At 36.2% G+C, this 18,553-nt stretch overlaps 1 protein-coding gene across 2 annotated transcripts; it reads left to right on the top strand.

Moving 5' to 3' along the window:
- The first annotated feature begins 1,113 nt into the window (after window positions 1-1,113).
- On the top strand, window positions 1,114-18,498 carry LOC125828484 (DNA (cytosine-5)-methyltransferase CMT3-like). Of its 2 annotated transcripts, none has more exons than XM_049507780.1 (20): window positions 1,114-1,767; window positions 2,053-2,090; window positions 2,184-2,283; window positions 3,547-3,654; window positions 3,737-3,856; window positions 3,937-4,036; window positions 4,141-4,310; window positions 4,429-4,743; window positions 4,895-4,953; window positions 5,040-5,106; window positions 5,241-5,570; window positions 5,674-5,742; window positions 5,825-5,911; window positions 6,004-6,091; window positions 6,275-6,363; window positions 6,451-6,555; window positions 6,628-6,671; window positions 6,772-6,841; window positions 6,936-7,039; window positions 7,509-7,948. In XM_049507780.1, exons 1-20 carry the CDS (start codon window positions 1,207-1,209, stop codon window positions 7,669-7,671), a joined length of 2,787 nt encoding a protein of 928 aa, XP_049363737.1. In that variant the 5' UTR covers window positions 1,114-1,206; the 3' UTR covers window positions 7,672-7,948. The 2 variants fall into 2 exon arrangements, with proteins under 2 accessions (XP_049363737.1, XP_049363738.1); XM_049507781.1 differs by lacking the exon at window positions 7,509-7,948 and adding an exon at window positions 18,337-18,498 and having other exon boundaries at window positions 1,164-1,767.
- Window positions 18,499-18,553: the final 55 nt, after the last annotated feature.

Genomic DNA, 18,553 nt, shown 5'->3' with positions numbered 1-18,553 from the left:
ATATGTCTAGATTTATTAAGTCAAGCTTGACTAAAAACATTTCACAAGTAATGTCAATCAATATTTTACTATACGAAATATTACTACTCTTCTTTTAAGCCACGTTATATTATAAATTTTGGCACATATATTTTTTCTCAATCCACAAGAATGAAATAAACAAATACTTATTTCAAAATTACCTTTTTTCATTAAAATGACTTACTTTCCATTTTAATCGATTTTAAAAAAAGAATAATTCATTATTTTTATAGCAATGATTTAATTTCAGTTTTTTCGTATGACATATTTAAGGTCACATATATTGATACTATAACTTTAATTTAGAATTACAAAAAAAAAAAAAAAAAACTTTATTTTCTTAAGGGAAAGGGGTCAAATATGCCCTAAACTATTCAAAAAAGTCTAGATATACCCCTCGTTAAAATTTGGCTCACTTGTGCCCTCACCGTTCAACTTTTCGCATTTGCCCTTATGGGCGTTAATTGATATGCTGGAAATATCCAACTCATTTTCCCTTTATTTAAATGTCAAATGGAATTGCCACATCACTTTAAATTACCACGTGACATTTTTATGAAAATGGAAAGGGATCAATTATGCCCCTAAAATATTCGGATCCATACCGTATCAAAAGAGGTGTCGGATAAGTTATTTAAAAGAGGGGTTGATTTATGAGTCAGATTGTTGTATATGGGTCCGAATATTTAACGGGAATAATTAATCCCTTTTCATAAAAATGCCACGTTGTAATTTATAGTGACGTGACAATTCCATTTGACATTTAAATAAAGGGAGAATGAGCTGGATATTTCCAGCATATCAACTAACGCCCATAAGGGCATATTTATGCAAAAAGTTGGACGGCAAGGGCACGAGTGAGCTAAACTTTAAACGAAGATATATCTAAGCCTTTTTGAATAATTTAGGGGCATATTTGATCATTTTCCCTTTTCTTAAATATGGGGCTTTTTAGTGGAACTGAGGCCATACTTTCAATTCACTTTCGATTGCCCAATAATTCCGCCAGTCCCGCCTTTTTCTCCCTCTTTTCACTGATTTCAAATATTTTCGCTAAGCCCAAAAAATAAGAGATTATAAATATAGGCTCTCTCCTATATTCCCTCATCCTCCCGCCACTGTACACACTGTACGGACGCCGCCGCCGCCGCCGCGACCTACTACTGCATCTCTTCAGATATCCCAATGCCTAGCAAACGGAAATCTTCTCCGGCAACAAAGCCAGAGTCTTCATCCGGCAGCAGGAAGTCGAAGAGACTTGTAGTTGAAAGGCCAGATCCAGTAGTAGCTCAACCAGCTGATTCCGATTTTGAACAGGAACCTGTTTTATCATCAACGAAGAAATCCAAGAGACGAACAACAGCTGAAAGTTCAGTGGTAGCTTGTCAATCGGAAAGCAATAACAAGAAGTTGAAGAAGCCAGCTGTAGAAAAGGTAGAATCTGGCGTAGCTTCACCAGCTGATAGCGATTTCGTATCTGAGTCTAATTCGGCGACGCCGAGCAAGAAATCCACGAGGCAAGCTGCAGTAAAGGTGGAACCTTTGGTGGATTCTGTAGCTGAGAGTGATTTTGTGGAGGAGGAAGATGTAGATGGAATGGAGCTAGGGAGTCTGAAGAAGAGCTTGTCGATTTCACCTTCAAAAAGGAAGCCTATGAGAGCTGAGAAAGTGAAAGATGAAGAGTGTGCACTTGCCGGTGACCCTGTTCCGGATGCAGAAGCTAGAATGAAGTGGCCTCATCGCTATGTAAGAAAGATTCTTACTTTGAGATTTTTAACATTCTTTACTTTGAAATATTTGCAATTTAGTTGCAAAAATGTTTAATATAATTTTAAATAGCATGAAATTATGCTTTCTATATGGTATATCTGACATTCTGCTGCCAAACTTGATGCTACCTTTGAAGCTTCTGAATAAAAAGCATACTTTAAGTGACCGTTGTTGATGGTCTATCTGTCTGTTTTTATTTGGCATCATTAGTGTTTATTTAATATTTTACTTACATGGCTGTTTTTTTTTTTTGGTAAACAGAACAAGGGGAAATCAAATGGTACCAAGAGCTTAAATGGGTAAGTCTTGAACTACTATCCATCACAACATCATTTTTGTTATATTTTTTTATTTTCAAGGATTTATGTGTTTTTGATACTTTCATGTTACAGTCAAGATGATCCGGACCAGTTAATTCAAGCTAAGTGCCATTTTAGTCGAGCGGATGTTGATGGTCAGATTTATTATCTCGAGGATGATGCACATGTGAAGGTAAAGTGTAAATTCACCATAAACATATGTTATTCAGGTCCTTCACTGTGTTGATATACTCTCTATAATAGGTTTGATAGGAATGTGGGTACTTTTTATGTATTCTGAAATGTTAACTAAATGTTAAATTGTATGTGGGCCTTATTTGTGGCAAGTGGAACTTTTTGCAGATAATGGGTGTAGATGATACTTGGGATCTAGCATCTTTGCTTACTGTTAAGGAATGAATATAGTCATATTCCTTTTAATATACATAGACAACTTAATTCTAGGGATTCATACCAAATCTGTAGGATTTTCCTTTTAATTATTTTCATAGTTAGAAAGATCTATATGTATATAATCTTGTTACTTCCTGTAATTATATATCAGCTATTCTTCTTATTTGATATATACATGGTATTAGAGCCAGGTTTATCCTTGTTGGATTTTTGGTTCATGCTCTAGTTGGGATTTTGTGTAAATGGGTGTTAGTGTCACCCTGGTTGGGGAATGGATTGGTGAATTGCTTATGGACTTGTGTAATTCTCCATCTTGAACTAATTTTGGGTTTGAGTTAGGCATGGATGCGCTATCTTTACATCGACATTGAATGCTTTTGCTTAGCTAGCATTAAAAAATGTTTCCGTTTCAATTTGTTTGATTGGTTTTGACTTAGCACAAAGTTTAAGAAAGTAAAAAGTGACTTTTGAATCTTGTGGCCTTAAATTAAAGATCTGCATAAAGTACAAAAAAGTCCTTTAGTGTTGGGTTTGAACATGCTAGGAGTAAAGTTAAAATTAAAAGAGTTGTTGTTTGTGTTGACATTGGACTCTCAACTTACCATGGAACCTGCTTGTATATATTTGGTAGTTTTCTCCATATGAGCTGGCTTTTGGAGTTTATTTAAACATAAGGTTCATACCTTTAATGGTATGAGAGCTAGATCTGTCACCCTTTAGGCCCCTATGGTGATGTTGTCCACAATCTAATTGGTGGTCTTGGTGTGTTTAGGTGTGTGGTGGTGGTGGAGGTGTTAGAGTTCATTAGAGCCCTACATTGATTGGGGAATGGATTGGCGGTCTCCTAGTTTATATTTGAGCTATCCTCCCTCATGAGCTAGTTTTGGTTTGAGTTAGGCCCAAGGTTCATATTTTACAATTGGCTGAAAAATTTCTCCATTTATCATAGCCCAATTATTGTAAGTTAAGGTTTGTTATCTTACTTATGGCCATATAATGTATCCATTTCTTGACTTATTTTTATTATCTATCATGTAACTAGGCTGCTGATGGCGAGGATGATTACATTTGCAAGATTGTTGAATTCTTTGAAACAGTTGATGGCATGCAGTATTTTACAGCTCAGTGGTTTTATAGAGCTAAGGATACTGTAAGAAATGCCTACTCTATCATATGAAAGGTTTCTTGCCCTCTGATGCTATCATGGTCTCACATCTCTTTTTCCCTGCTAGGTTATTAAAAGCCACGATCAGTTCATTGACAATAAACGTGTATTCCTTTCTGAAATCAAGGATGACAACCCTCTTGATTGCCTTGTGACCAAACTAAAGATTGTTCCTGTGCCCTCAAATGTATGTCTTTGTTACCTTACTGGTGGGTACTTTGAATTGGTATTGAGTGGTTGAACTAAAAATGCAGAATATTGTTGCAGGCAACTTCACAGTTCAAGGAAAATGTAAAATCAAATTGTGATTTCTACTATGACATGAAGTACTTGCTTCCATACTCTTCCTTCATTAGCTTGCCTCCTGGTATTTTTATGTCGACTCTTTTCAATAATTGGCCTACAGTGTTGGTCCTTTTGTGTTAGTATTCAAGCTTAAACATGCCTAATTGAGAGGTTAATTCGTTGTAGATACTACAAGTCCAGTTAGTTCATCTTCTACTATATCAAGTGACATTGATGCTGGTGAAGTCAAAGAACACAATCTGGAAAAGAAGCTATTGGATCTATATTCAGGATGTGGAGCAATGTCCACAGGGTTATGCTTGGGTGCCAATAGCAAAGGCGTTAAACTTGTTACTGTATGTTCTTTCCTTCAACTTATTCTATGTTTTGCCAATTTGAACCAGCATAATGTGGCTCACTTTCTTGATTTTTGGTAAGACCTTTAGTCCTGTTAATACAAGTTCTTGGATGCAGAAATGGGCTGTTGACCTTAACAAACATGCATGTGACAGTTTGAGATTGAACCACCCAGAGACTCAGGTGAGGAATGAGTATGCCAGTGACTTCCTATCACTTCTAAAGGAGTGGGTGCAGCTTTGTGTCTCTTGTTCCTTGGTAAAAAGCAGTGTTCCTCCACACCCTCATTTGAAAGTAACAGATGAAGAAAATGATGATGAAGGTGATGATTCTGGTGATGATAAAGAAGGTGAAATATTTGAGGTTGAAGAACTATTAGAAGTTTGTTACGGAGATCCTAAAGAAAATAACAAACCTGGACTTTACTTCAAGGTACTTGACCGTTGAGCTTGGAATTCTTTAATTCTTTGGTAGAACAAACAGATTTCTTTTGTGGAAAAGCTGAAGTCCTTTTATGTTTTTTTTTCTGTGTGTTTCTGATCCTTGTCATTTTCTGAAATCACTTTGATTACCTTGTGCCTAGGTCCGCTGGAGAGGTTATGGTCCAGAGGAAGACACCTGGGAGCCAATAGATGGCTTAAGGTATACACATGAAACAATTTATTCTGAAATTTTTTATGTTTATTTGTTAAAAAAACCCTTTCCAACTAGTTGACATATGTGTATAGTGACTGCCCGAAGAAAATCAAAGAGTTTGTGGCGAAAGGCTTCAAAGCAAATCTTTTGCCGTTGCCTGTAAGTTTTATCCCTCTATTTCAATCTTACTGGCTTTGGGGTTAAAAGATCTGAACTACTTCTAGGTTATCAACTTGCTAACGATTTGTAATACTGACCCATACTGATTGAATTTTCTGTTGGTTGTTTTCTAGGGTGATGTTGATGTTGTATGCGGTGGACCACCTTGCCAAGGAATCAGTGGATTCAATCGTTTTAGGAATAAAGAAAATCCGATGCAGGATCCTAAAAATAAACAACTTGATGTCTACATGGACATTGTGGATTTCTTGAAACCCAAGTTTGTATTAATGGAGAACGTGGTGGACCTTGTCAAATTCTCCAATGGTTTCCTTGGGCGATATGCATTGAGCAGGCTTGTTGGGATGAACTACCAAGCACGGATGGGAATGATGGCAGCTGGTGCGTATGGTCTTCCACAATTTCGTATGCGTGTCTTCATGTTTGGTGCTCTTTCATCAGAGGTAATACTGATTTTGATTTTTAAGTTATTTAATAGTTTCTCAATATTGAATTCAATGCACCTATCCACCATCCTCACTCTGCTTAAATCTTGTCATGTTGCAGAAGTTGCCACAATATCCATTGCCCACACATAAAGTTATTGTGAGGGGTGTTATTCCCGTAGAATTTGAGGTAGGCTTTTGATTTTTTTAAAATCTCATGAATGCTGTAGCAATTGATATTTGACTAAATGTGCATAAATGTGCTAATGCAGTCAAACACAGTTGCGTATGATTCAGGCCAGGATCTTGAGTTAAAGAAAGAGCTCTTTCTTGGTGATGCACTTTCTGATCTCCCTTTGGTATGTATGAGATATTAAAGTTGTTTTGAAGGCACTTCCAATTACTTAAACATAAACTAGTTGCTCTTTTTTGCATATGATTTTCTCTTTAGGTGGAGAACAATGAGCCAAGAGATGAAATGCCTTACACTGATGAGCCCAAATCTGATTTCCAGCATTTTATAAGAATGGGGAGGGATGGTGAGTCCACATATTTTGCTTGTAGAGTAATGTAGGTTTTGTTGCTCCATGTTTGCACCTGAGAAGTATCTGCAAAAACAACACTTAATTCTTATTTAAAAGGTTTCATGTTGTAACTAGGGTTGAGCTTGAAATGGGTTCTACATTAATGAGTTTTGCTGATGCATTCTGGTCATTTTGTAGGGTTGCCGGGAAGCGTACTATATGATCATCGTCCTCTTCAGTTGAATGAAGATGATCATCAGCGTGTATGTCAAATTCCCAAGCGGAAGGTAATTAAATTGTTTCTGTCATGCCATTTGCGGTACTAAGTGATGAGCTCCTTGTAATGTTGAGTTCTCGACCTTCTGTGATTGTAGGGTGCAAACTTCAGGGACTTGCCTGGAGTTCGTGTTCGGCCAGATAATAAAGTTGAATGGGACCCAGATGTGGAGAGAGTAAAGCTACCTTCTGGAAAGCCTTTGGTATGATTTTGTTGGAGTGATATAGTTATTGTGTTGTTCATTTTCAGGATCTTATGATACTTAAATTAACAGGTCCCTGACTATGCTATGAGCTTCGTTGGTGGTAGTTCCTCAAAGTAATGATAAATCTCTTTCCCCTTTTTGATTTGATATCTTTATTTATTCACCTCCCTCTCCATAATGCTAAATACTGTTTTTAATTGTGACATTATGCAGACCGTTTGGTCGTTTGTGGTGGGATGAAACTGTCCCAACAGTTGTGACCAGAGCTGAACCCCATAATCAGGTAGCTTTAACCTTTGCCATGTTATCTCAATTCTTAAAATTAGTTATCTTGTCTCATCCTGATGCATTGTTCTTTATTCTCATGTTCCTTCCAGACCATAGTACATCCACTACAAGATAGAGTGCTCACAATTCGTGAAAATGCAAGGCTCCAAGGTTTTCCTGACTACTACAAGTTGATAGGTCCAATAAAAGAAAGGTATTGCGATGACTAAAATCTGACTGATGGTTGAAAATCTGAGTTTTCAGTAATTCTTTTATTAAATCCCTGCTTTGCTCTATATCACCAATAGGATGGTGACTGAGGGAAGGGGACGTGTTTTCATTGTTCTCACTTAACATATCATGCTGCCTGAGCTTAAACTAATAAGAGAATCAGGAAACATGCCAGAGCCACAATTTTAGCTCAGTATTCAGGATCTGCTGGTATTTGGGAGATATTTATGAACGGAAGGAGTCACTTGCCTTCTGTTTTCTTGTAATGGCTGTTTTGGATATTAGTATACTAAATCAACCTAAAAGAAGCTTTGGAAATCTGCTAATTATTTTTTAGTAGAAGCTCCTTATGAATGGAAATAGTCACTTGCCTTCTTAATCTGAGTTTATTTGGTATTTGAAACAACATTTTGTTGCTTGCTGTGACATTTTCATTGTTATATGGCAATCAGGTACATGCAAGTAGGTAATGCAGTTGCAGTTCCAGTTGCCCGAGCATTGGGCTATTCTTTGGCCATGTCAATAAAGGGATTATCAGGAGAAACACCATTGTTCACCTTGCCAAAAAATTTCCCATCTCACGAGGAACAGAATTGTAATGAAGTGTCCCAATAATTTAAGCTTAATTAATTGCGATTACTGAATGGTCTTTCCCCCTTTGTATGGGGGATGATTATTTTTAGGATCTTAGTTTTATTGATTAATTTGCCTCCAGACATTGTTTCACAATACAATCATACCAATGTTGAAGTTGGTGAAAGGCGTGAGTTAATGTAATAGCAAATTGAACATGTGTCATGTCCTATTCTAGTTCCCAGAAAATGTATTTTGAGCATTCAATTCCATGAAACATTTCAAGTTGTAAACTGTGAGGAAACATGTAGACACATTATATTTGGCATTTGTGTAACTTGACTAAGGAAATTTAATCTCTCCAACCCATGACCAAGTTGGTCTTCAAGAAATATGAGCTGCAACTTGTTTTTACTAGTTGGAATGGAGGTACCTTAATCTTTTAGTTCCATGGAGCCTCAAATGCTACTGCTCTCTTGATACTTTTATATTTAATCACAATTTAGAGATTTCATTACCTATATGTGCCCTTGAACTTGATTACACTTGGCATCTATGCCCTCCAACTTGCATAGTCACACTTCTACCTTTACCACAAGAAGACTTGTGTATCGACTTCAACTGTCTCATTCATTAGGAACTTACCCTTTGTTTCTTCTTTCTCCACTAAAATTACTAAAGTTGATGTAGAAATAGGAAGGAAATAGCTTCCCCCAAATCCACAGGGGTTGAAATAAGGAATACGTTCTGTTGAACAATGACAAAAATCAAAGTGGTAATTAGTATAGCCAAAAAGTCGTTTTGTCAACTATAGCCAACGATAAAGTTATATCAAATTTCCGCGGAAAGACTTGTCCGTTGACTTGATGTATCTCATTGGAACTGTCCTTTTCTCCACTGAAAGGATACATTTAATGTAGACATAGGAAGTAGCAAGTTGCCCCAAATGGTGATCAAACCAGGGAATATATGACCAAAATCAACTTGTAAAGGACTTGGAATTTTTGACCAAAGTAAGCCATTATTAAAATTAATTTACCAAAATAATACGTTTTTTTTTTGAAATTTTACAAAACTAGTATAAACGTAGTTCACAGTAACGTTTTAGGTTATATTTTATTAAAAAAAAATTCAATAACAAAAAGATAAAAATCTGACAGATTAAACAGACATAAAACGTTATTGTCAGTAACGTTTTATAATTCGTTACTCTGAGACACGTTTTATAACTAAAACGTGACTCATAGTAACGTTTTTTTCTGGAATGACTGAAAATTAAAGAACAATCTTGTACATGCCTCATTCAACTTTATTAAACTTTCCACTATCAAAATGAATATATATTCACATATATAAATTTCTCTTTTCTTCTCTTTTCATACATAGATAATACTTTTGCAAGGAAAATAAGTTGTGAGGAGGCTTTACTACAATATCAATTAATTCCTTTGTCTCTTCTATTATGATGTAGCCATTATATTTTTTTTAATAGTTGGTTTGCTTACTTATTACATCAATTTTAATTCAATAACTTCTTTATTGATAGTCTAATATTTAATAATGATAAGAAACCGATTGGTCTAATATTTGGAAGGGATGCTATCTTAGGCTTGAATTAAGAAGATCTCTCATATATATATGATTTATTTACAAATTTTGAAATTGAAATGATACAAGACAAGCTCCAATTTGCGTGAAGTCATCCTCACTTTTTGTTTCCTTTTGTTTAAAAATGTATTGTCTATGTGAAAAGAGAAAGAAAAGAGAAAATCATATATATTTCAAATGAAGGTATGTACATAATATATTTATCCATTTTAATAGTGGAAATTTGAATAATGAATGAGAGATGTACAAGATTGGATTTCAATTTTCACCATTGAGAAACGTTACTGTGAGTCACGTTTTAGCTGTAAAACGTGCTTCAGAGTAACGAATTATAAAACGTTACTGACAATAACGTTTTATGTCTGTTTACTCTGTCAGATTTTTGTCTTTTTATTATTCATTTTTTTGAATAAAATATAACCTAAAACGTTACTGTGAACTACGTTTTTATTAGTTTTGTAAAAATTTTAAAAAATGTATTATTTTGGTAAATTGATTTTTATAATAGCTTACTTTGGTAAAAAATTCAAGGACTTGTGCCTTAAGAAGACCAACAAGATTCAACTCTTTTTAACACGGACCGATGGTGTATATATATCTCATGAATTTTGATTTGGGAATATAACACAAAGCACAACTTTTTTTCTTTCATTACCTGCCATTTTTCTTGCAAAATGAGTCTCTTGTTTCTACTTGCATCTTTCTTTCTTTGTCAACTTGTTTTGTCCTCATTTGCAATGTGCCCCAGAGATCAAAGTCTTGCCCTTGTAGAATTCAACCAGTCTTTTGTTGTTGATGCATCTGAATCTTTTCTTTGTGACAAGCAGTCTTATCCTAAAACGAGTTCATGGAACATGAACAAAGATTGTTGTTCGTGGGATGGAATAATATGTGATGAGATGACCGGTCATGTGATTGAGCTTGACCTCAGTTGCAGCCAACTTGTTGGGAAGATTGATTCCAATAGCAGCCTATTCCAACTCTCTCATCTCCAAAGGCTCAATCTTTCTATGAATAACTTTGACGATTCTCATATCTCGCCTAAATTTGGCACGTTAGCAAGCTTGACACATCTTGATCTTTCCCGGGCAGTATTCTCAGGTCAAATTCCTTCTGAAATCTCTCATCTCTCCAAGTTACAGTCTATTTCTTTATCGTCTAACAGTGAGCTTAGACTCGTAGCTTACGATTTCAAGACGTCCCTTCAGAATTTGACTCAATTAAGAGAGCTTCATCTTAGTGGTGTGAACATCTCTTCCACCATTCCTCTGAATTTCTCTTCTCATTTAACAACTCTGAGGCTGTCAGAAACAGGATTGTATGGGATAATACCTGAGAGTATCTTTAACCTGCCCAACCTGGAAACACTTGACTTAAGTTACAATGATCAGCTCAATGGTTATTTTCCAAAGACCAAATGGAATAGCAGTGCATCTCTCATGGAGCTGAATCTCGTTAGGGTAAATTTTTCTGGTAATTTCCTGCCTGAATGTCTTGGCTATCTAACTTCACTGCAGACATTGGTACTTAGTTCCTGCAATTTCTCGGGGCAGGTTCCAAAATCTCTTTGGAACCTCACCCGTCAGGAGAATATGGACCTTCAAGATAACCGTCTTGAAGGACCGATATTTCCTCAGTTTACAAGTGGACTGCAGAATCTGAACACACTTAGGCTATCAAATAACTCCCTGAATGGAGAAATACCATCCTGGATATTCTCCCTTCCATTACTGAGTGAACTAGACTTGAGTAATAACCACTTTTCTGGTCAACTTAAGGAATTCAGTAACAATTCGGTACTAGTCGGTGTTGATATTAGCGAGAATGAGTTGCAAGGATGTCTTCCCAAATCAATTCAGAACCTTGTGAGCCTAGTCTGGATTATTTTAGCAAATAACCAGTTGCAATGTCCTCTTCCCAAGTCACTCCAGAACCTCAGAAATCTAAAGTATTTTGATCTTTTGTCTAACAATTTTAGTGGGAGTGTAGATGTCAGTGTCTTTTCGAACCTCAAACAACTTTGGTATCTTGATCTGTCATACAATAGTATTTCTCTGATCAATGAGAACAAAGTCAAGTCTACATTGCCCCAATCTCTTGAAATTTTATATTTGGCTGCTTGTCAAGTAAAAGAACTGGATTTTTTGAGATCAGCAAAGAACTTTAATATCTTGGATCTTTCAAATAATAATGTCAGTGGTGACATCCCTTCTTCTATTTGCAATTTGACAAAATTAAAAATCCTAAATTTGTCAAATAACAATTTGAAGGGAGAAATTCCACAATGTTTGGGTAACATGAGTGATCAACTCGAGGTTTTGGATATGCGACATAATAGTCTTTCTGGGAGTCTGCAAACAACTTTTAGCTCCGGAAGTAAACTCAAAAGCTTCAACTTGCATGGCAATAATCTAGAGGGAAAACTCCCAAGATCCTTGGCTAATTGCAAAGAGTTGGAAGTTCTTGACTTAGGAAACAATCAACTCAATGACACATTCCCTATGTGGTTGGGGACTCTTCCAAATCTACAAGTTTTAAGCTTGAGACTCAATAATTTGCATGGACCAATTAGAACTTCAACTAGTTTGAAACTGTTTCCTCAGCTTCGGATGTTAGATCTCTCTCGCAATGCCTTTACAGCAGAACTGCCAACAAGTCTTTTCAGAAATCTGAAAGCAATGAGGAGAATTGTCATTGATAAAACAATGAAGGCACCAGGTGATGAAGAAAACCCATATTACCAAAACTCAGTAATTGTTTCAACAAAGGGATTGGAGTTAGAAGTTGTGAGAATCTTGTCTTTGTACACCACTATGGATCTTTCAAACAACGAGTTTGAAGGGCATATTCATAGTATGTTGGGAGACCTCATCGCACTGCGTGTGTTGAATTTATCTCACAATGAGTTGCAGGGTCATATACCACCATCACTTGGAAAGTTATCTGTAGTCGAATCGTTGGACCTTTCATCCAATAGGCTTTCAGGAGAGATACCAAAACAACTTGTTTCTCTTACATCTCTTGCAGTTTTTAATCTCTCACGCAATCATCTTGAAGGATGCATTCCAAAAGGGAATCAATTTGATACATTTGACAACAATTCATATGAAGGCAATGACAGATTGCATGGATACCCAGTTTCACGAGGTTGTGGAAGTGACCGGATACCAGAGACAAACAACACAACATTTGTGCCAGATGAAGAAAATGATTCAACATTTCTAAGTGAGCTCAGTTGGAAAGTGGTTCTTATGGGATATGGTACTGGATTGATTATTGGATTCTCCATAGCATATTTGATGCTTTCTTCTCGAAATCCAAATTGGCTTTCTGGGATAGCTGAAGATTTAGAATACAGAATCATTATGAGAAGGCGAAAGAAGCAGCGAGGTCAAATGCATTACAGAAGAAGAAGAAATAATGGCATCTAGATGTAAGTTCAAAATTATGAGATATGTAGTCATGTTAAGCTCTATACTGATTGAGATTAGTGTTCTGTATCTGACTCTTTCGTTTGTAACTTTTATGTAGGCAAAAAGTGTGTCCAGTTGAAATATCAAGACTGTGAAGAAGATGATGCCTGCAAGAACAAATATATCTTCTTGGAGAAAATTGCTTGAGCAAGAGATGCTTTTATATTTTTTTTGGTGTCCTGGAGGTTGCAACTCCTTTTTCTTTACAAGTAAAATAAATTCTAGTCCTTAATAACTACTAGGATTGAAGTATGTTGTTTTAATGTGAAGTTTGGTATTAAGTGTTACTGTAATATTTCTCACCAATGAAGTGTTTTTATTGTTCCATCCAAGTGTTAGTAAAGAAAAAAAAAAAAGATATTTGCCTGCAAAATAATAGCTTTCTTTTGACATTTCCACAAATAGACATGTGTATTGGCTTAGAATATATCATTTACATGGATACAGTTTGTTTGATCTATTCAACATTGGCGACTAATATCGAAGTGAAACTAACAACAACTTGAAAAGACTTGTCTATTAAAATTTCCATGAAAAGACTTGTACATTCACTTGAGCCAAACATTCTGATTAGCTTATTTTTATTTTAGCAATAGAAAGAAGAAAAAAATCTCAAAAAATCATAGCATTGAGAAGATTTGACTGCTTTTAACATCCACCAATGCTGTATGCCTTTGGATTTGGCATAACACAAAGCACAACTTTCATGCAAAATGGGGCTCTTGTTTCTACTAGCATCTTTCATTCTGTGTCAACTTGTTCTTTCCTCATTGGCAATATTTCCCAAAGATCAAAGTCTTGCCCTTGTAGAATTCAACAAGACACACGTTGTAGATAAATCACTCGCAAGTTTTAATTGTGTATTCTATGAAGCGCAGAAATCTTATCCAAAAACGAGTTCATGGAACATGAACAAAGATTGTTGTTCGTGGGATGGAATAATATGTGATGAGATGACCGGCCATGTGATTGAGCTTGACCTCAGTTGCAGCCAACTTGTTGGAAAGATTGATTCCAATAGCAGCCTATTCCAACTCTTTCATCTCCAAAGGCTTAACCTTTCTGGGAATAACTTCTCTAATTCACATATTTCACCTAAATTTGGTAGATTTTCGAGTTTGACGTATCTTGATCTTTCCCACTCATCTTTCTCTGGTCAAATTCCTTCTGAAATCTCTCATCTTTCCAAATTACAGTCTCTTGGTCTTTCTGGTGGTGATTTTCCTTCATTTCTTGATGCTGAGCTAAGACTCCCATCTCACGATTTTAAATTGCTCCTTCAGAATTTGACTCAATTAAGAGAGCTTGATCTCTCAGATGTGAACATCTCTTCCACCATTCCTCTGAATTTTTCCTCTCATTTGACAACTCTGAGGCTGGAGGGTACAGGACTGAAAGGGATAATACCTGAGAGTATTTTTCACTTGTCCAACTTGCAAGTTCTTGATTTAGACGGCAATAATGAGCTCAGTGGTAATTTTCCAAAAACCAAATGGAACAGTAGTTCATCTCTCGTGGAGTTATATCTCGGTAAAGTGAATTTTTATGGTAATTTGCTGCCAGAATCTCTTGGATATCTAACTTCTTTGCAGTTGTTGGTGCTTGGTTCTTGCAATTTGTCAGGGCCTATTCCGACATCTCTTTGGAATCTCACCCATATAGAGTACTTGATCCTTGAAAATAACCATCTGGAAGGATCACTTCCTCTTTTTTCAAGTGGACTGCAGAATCTATTTCAACTTTCCCTTTCAAACAACTCTTTGAATGGAGAATTACCATTCTGGATATTCTCCCTACCGTCACTAGGCGTTCTACACTTGAGATTCAACAACTTTTCCGGTTAACTTAAGGATTTCAAGTACCATACAATAGCCGAGATTCGTATAGGAAACAACCAGTTGCAAGGTCCTCATAATGACTCTTTTTATCTTTAATATAAACTGTTTTAAATAAGTGGTATTGATACCATCAATTATCAATTTAATCTTTTTTGCAAGGCAATAAGAATACTAAAGTCTGCCAAAAGGTACATGTGAAATAGTAAAGAAGATTAGAAAGCTACCATTACTGCATTATGAATGATAATAAGAAAACATAACAAGAACACTATAGTAGTACAAAACTTAGCACTGAATTTGTAATATTACAACAGTGATTAGAGTTAAACACAAACACTTCAAGGGCCCTGTACTTAAAATCTACAACCAATACATTTGGTTGATAAAGAATACACCTAAAAGATATATAAATCAATTGCTGGCAGAAGAAACACACACTCCCCCCTATACATGAGACCTATTCTTTAACAAATCCATCCCACCTACCAAAATGTTAAAGCAGAGGGCAAAAGCAAAGGGAGAAGTTAAGCAAGGCAAAGTAAATCCTAATCTGTTAGAAGTAAGTATTCACCACCACCTGCCAAGATTTACACATCCCCAACGAGCCCTAACTACGTCACAGTAACCCAAACCACCATTGCAGCGAAGACTTCAGTACGAAACGTCAAAACTTACAAAAATGAACAAAATAAAGAGATTGAAACTAAAAGTGAGTAGAGATCTGCTACTGCAAAATTGAAACTGCATCTGAATTTGCAAACTGTGGTTGGTTAGTCCCAGGCACTAGTCACACCAGCACCACCATATGGTGCAGCATACCCACCAGGAGCACCATAGCCACTGCTCATATTGGCCCCACCATAGTAGTCTGTGACCCCTCCTCGTTTGAAAGAGGAATCTTTTCGGAAATCACGGCTACCAAAACGATTTCCCCCACGACGGTTTTTTGCTGCCTCCATGTGAAGATCGAGCAGCATAGTGAGAAAGCCAAGCAGTTACTTCTTGGTTTGCTTCTTGCATCAGATCACCCAGTGATCTTGCCACAGAAGAATTGTTCTCATTAAAGATGGCTGTTGCTAAACCTGATTTTCCTGCCCGCCCTGTTCTTCCAATACGGTGGACATAATCATCAATGTCATTTGGAATGTCAAAGTTCACAACATGAGCAACATGGGGTATATCAAGACCATGTGCTGCCACGTCCGTTGCAACCAAGATTGGTGTATTACCAGTTTTGAAGGATCTCAAGGCGTATTCCCTTTCCTGCCAATAATGGACAACAATAATTGATCAAGGGGAAAAATGAAATGAAATGAAATCCCATCCAACACAAGCTATTTGAAGGAGTAAGGTAGAAAAGATGCCACATATCTTAAGACTAATGATAGCTAGGATAACAAGGTAGATATACCAGAGAAGGCATTGTGAACCTGATTCAACTGACGAGATATACTACTATGTTAAACGATGAAAGCTAATTTAACCAGTCAACTTTAAGAATCTGCGACTTATTACCAGACAAGGAATCTGCTATAGCAGAGATGACCTTGGACAACACAAAGCCCCAAATATCACAATGGTATACAGATGTTGCCACCACCACCCACCCCATACAGCATCAACATAAAAGCGACTAATAATAATATCATCCACATAGCAGTATCAGATCTTTTTTTTAAAAAAAAAACACTCAATAGACAGAATCACACCAGTGCTATTTGAATATGAAAAGCACAAAAAAAATAAAAAAGTTCCATGGGGTTTGAAGCGTAAAAAATAGAAGTGAAGTGCACATTTACTAAAAATTTAAAAATATCATACATACATGAATTTAGTAATATAATAATCAACTAACAATTAAAATTATTTAACTTCAAAATTCAATATGCAATGATGACGATATTGATCCGACTCCTCAAAATTGAGAGGGATCACTTTGTGTGTCAATGTTAAAGTGCACACTTACCTGATTTGCATACATTATGCAACGACCCCTGGCATTGCATCGCTTTCAGTTCAAGAGACTAAGCGATGGGTTTTAAAGGTACCAACACATAAAAGTATTATATCCCAAGAGCTGAAATATAGTAGTTGAGCTGTTGAGGTAGGACTCTAGAGATCGAGTGTAGGAAATTAATTTCAAGTTCTTCCAATGTTAGGAAATTGAGCATCCTAAGTATCAACTTTGAACATATGCTTCACTCCTCTAAGAGCCAGCTCCACACAGTTTTATAAACTAGACAAGAAAAGGAAAAGGGAAAATAAGTAGAAAAGAAATTCCACATCCCCAATTTCTAGAATGCCTTACACTGCTTAACCCAAAGGTTTGATATAAAAATCCCCTTAATTTTACACAATATTTCATGGTTCAAGGAGCTGGACATATCTTACGCTAGCCAAGAACACAGACAGTGAAATTCAACTTTAACTGGTGAAAAGAACACAGAAAACCCATAACTCAAGAAAAAGGCCAGAAGCACATCACTTAAAATAGAGAATAAATAGACATATCATAGACATATGTCTCATGAGATAAACCAACCAGAATCACACTAGAGAAATCATAAATACCTGCTGAGTTCTATCACCATAAATAGCAGTAGCAGGGAAACCATTCATACAAAGCCAATGCTCCAATGAATCAGCTCCTTTTTTCGTCTTGACAAAAACAAGGGTAAGAGCTTGCTGATAATTAAAGACCACAGTAATTAGAATTTCAACCAATAATTTCTGGTAATTCCACTGAAGAGTAACTAGGAACAATGCATTGCTTCTCACAAGACTAATAGTAAAGATACACTCAAACTCTCTTTGATATGGTTGAATCTTAACATAACAAGCAAAACCAGGAATGAAGCATCTTAAGCAAAATGATATTTTTAAGCAACAAATTCTGATTTGATTTCTTCATTAATCTTTAGACTGTTCTACCTCCAACATCCCAAAATTACCACACCAGATCACACATTTAATTTTGAGATTCTCTATTAAAAATACAGAATTAATGTGATGCAGATGTCAATCAAACAAGGTAGAGTCTCCTATCGTGAGAAACCCTATAAAGAACAGAGTATCACTTCAGAAGAATATAGGCAAGTACCTAATAAGCACTTTGAATACTTCACCAACTAACAATGAAAAAGGTCAGGAAGTATAGATACAGGTCTGAACGTCAATTTTTTTGCTCATCCTCCTACATAATAGACATTAGTAATAGGTGGATAATACCTTGCCATGAGAACCATTTGCCCTCTGTGCATGAAGGAGATCCATCAGGTGGCTTCTCTTGTCAGTCTCCTGAACATATTCAACTCTTTGGACAGTCAGATCAGTACTAGAGCCGACCCTTCCCACAGCCAAAAAGATATAGCTTGAAAGAAAATCCAATGCCAGTCTCTGCAAGATCAAAGCTGAAAACTTCTCACAAAAATGTATATTCACAGTGATTATTCCAATTCACTTCCTATGCTTTGATTGAGCAAAAAAATATAGGCCAAAACGACCATCAACGACACCAGATTTATTCAGTAGTCAGGATCTGCTGGTATTTGGGAGATATTTATGAACGGAAAGAGTCACCTTCCTTCTGTTTTCTTGTAATGGCTGTTATGGATATTAGTGTACTAAACCAACCTAAAAGAAGCTTTGGAAATCTGCTAATTATTTTTTAGTAGAAGCTTCCTATGAATGGAATGAGTCACTTGCCTTCTTAATCTGAGTTTATTTGGTATTTGAAACAACATTTTGTTGCTTGCTATGACATATTTTCATTGTTATATGGCACTCAGGTACGTGCAAGTAGGTAATGCAGTTGCAGTTCCAGTTGCCCGAGCATTGGGCTATTCTTTGGCCATGTCAATAAAGGGATTATCTGGAGAAACACCATTGTTCACCTTGCCAAAAAATTTCCCATCTCACGAGGAATAGAATTGTAAAGAAGTGTCCCAATAATTTAAGATTAATTAATTGCGATTACCAAATGATCTTTCCCCCTTTGTATGGGGG

The sequence above is a fragment of the Solanum verrucosum genome, unplaced genomic scaffold, assembly GCF_900185275.1.
Source record: "Solanum verrucosum unplaced genomic scaffold, falcon-dt-bn FXZP01000273.1, whole genome shotgun sequence".
Classification (NCBI taxonomy): domain Eukaryota; kingdom Viridiplantae; phylum Streptophyta; class Magnoliopsida; order Solanales; family Solanaceae; genus Solanum; species Solanum verrucosum.
The sequence above is the reverse complement of the archived record's forward strand: the minus strand, read 5'-3'. Positions and strand labels throughout refer to the sequence as shown.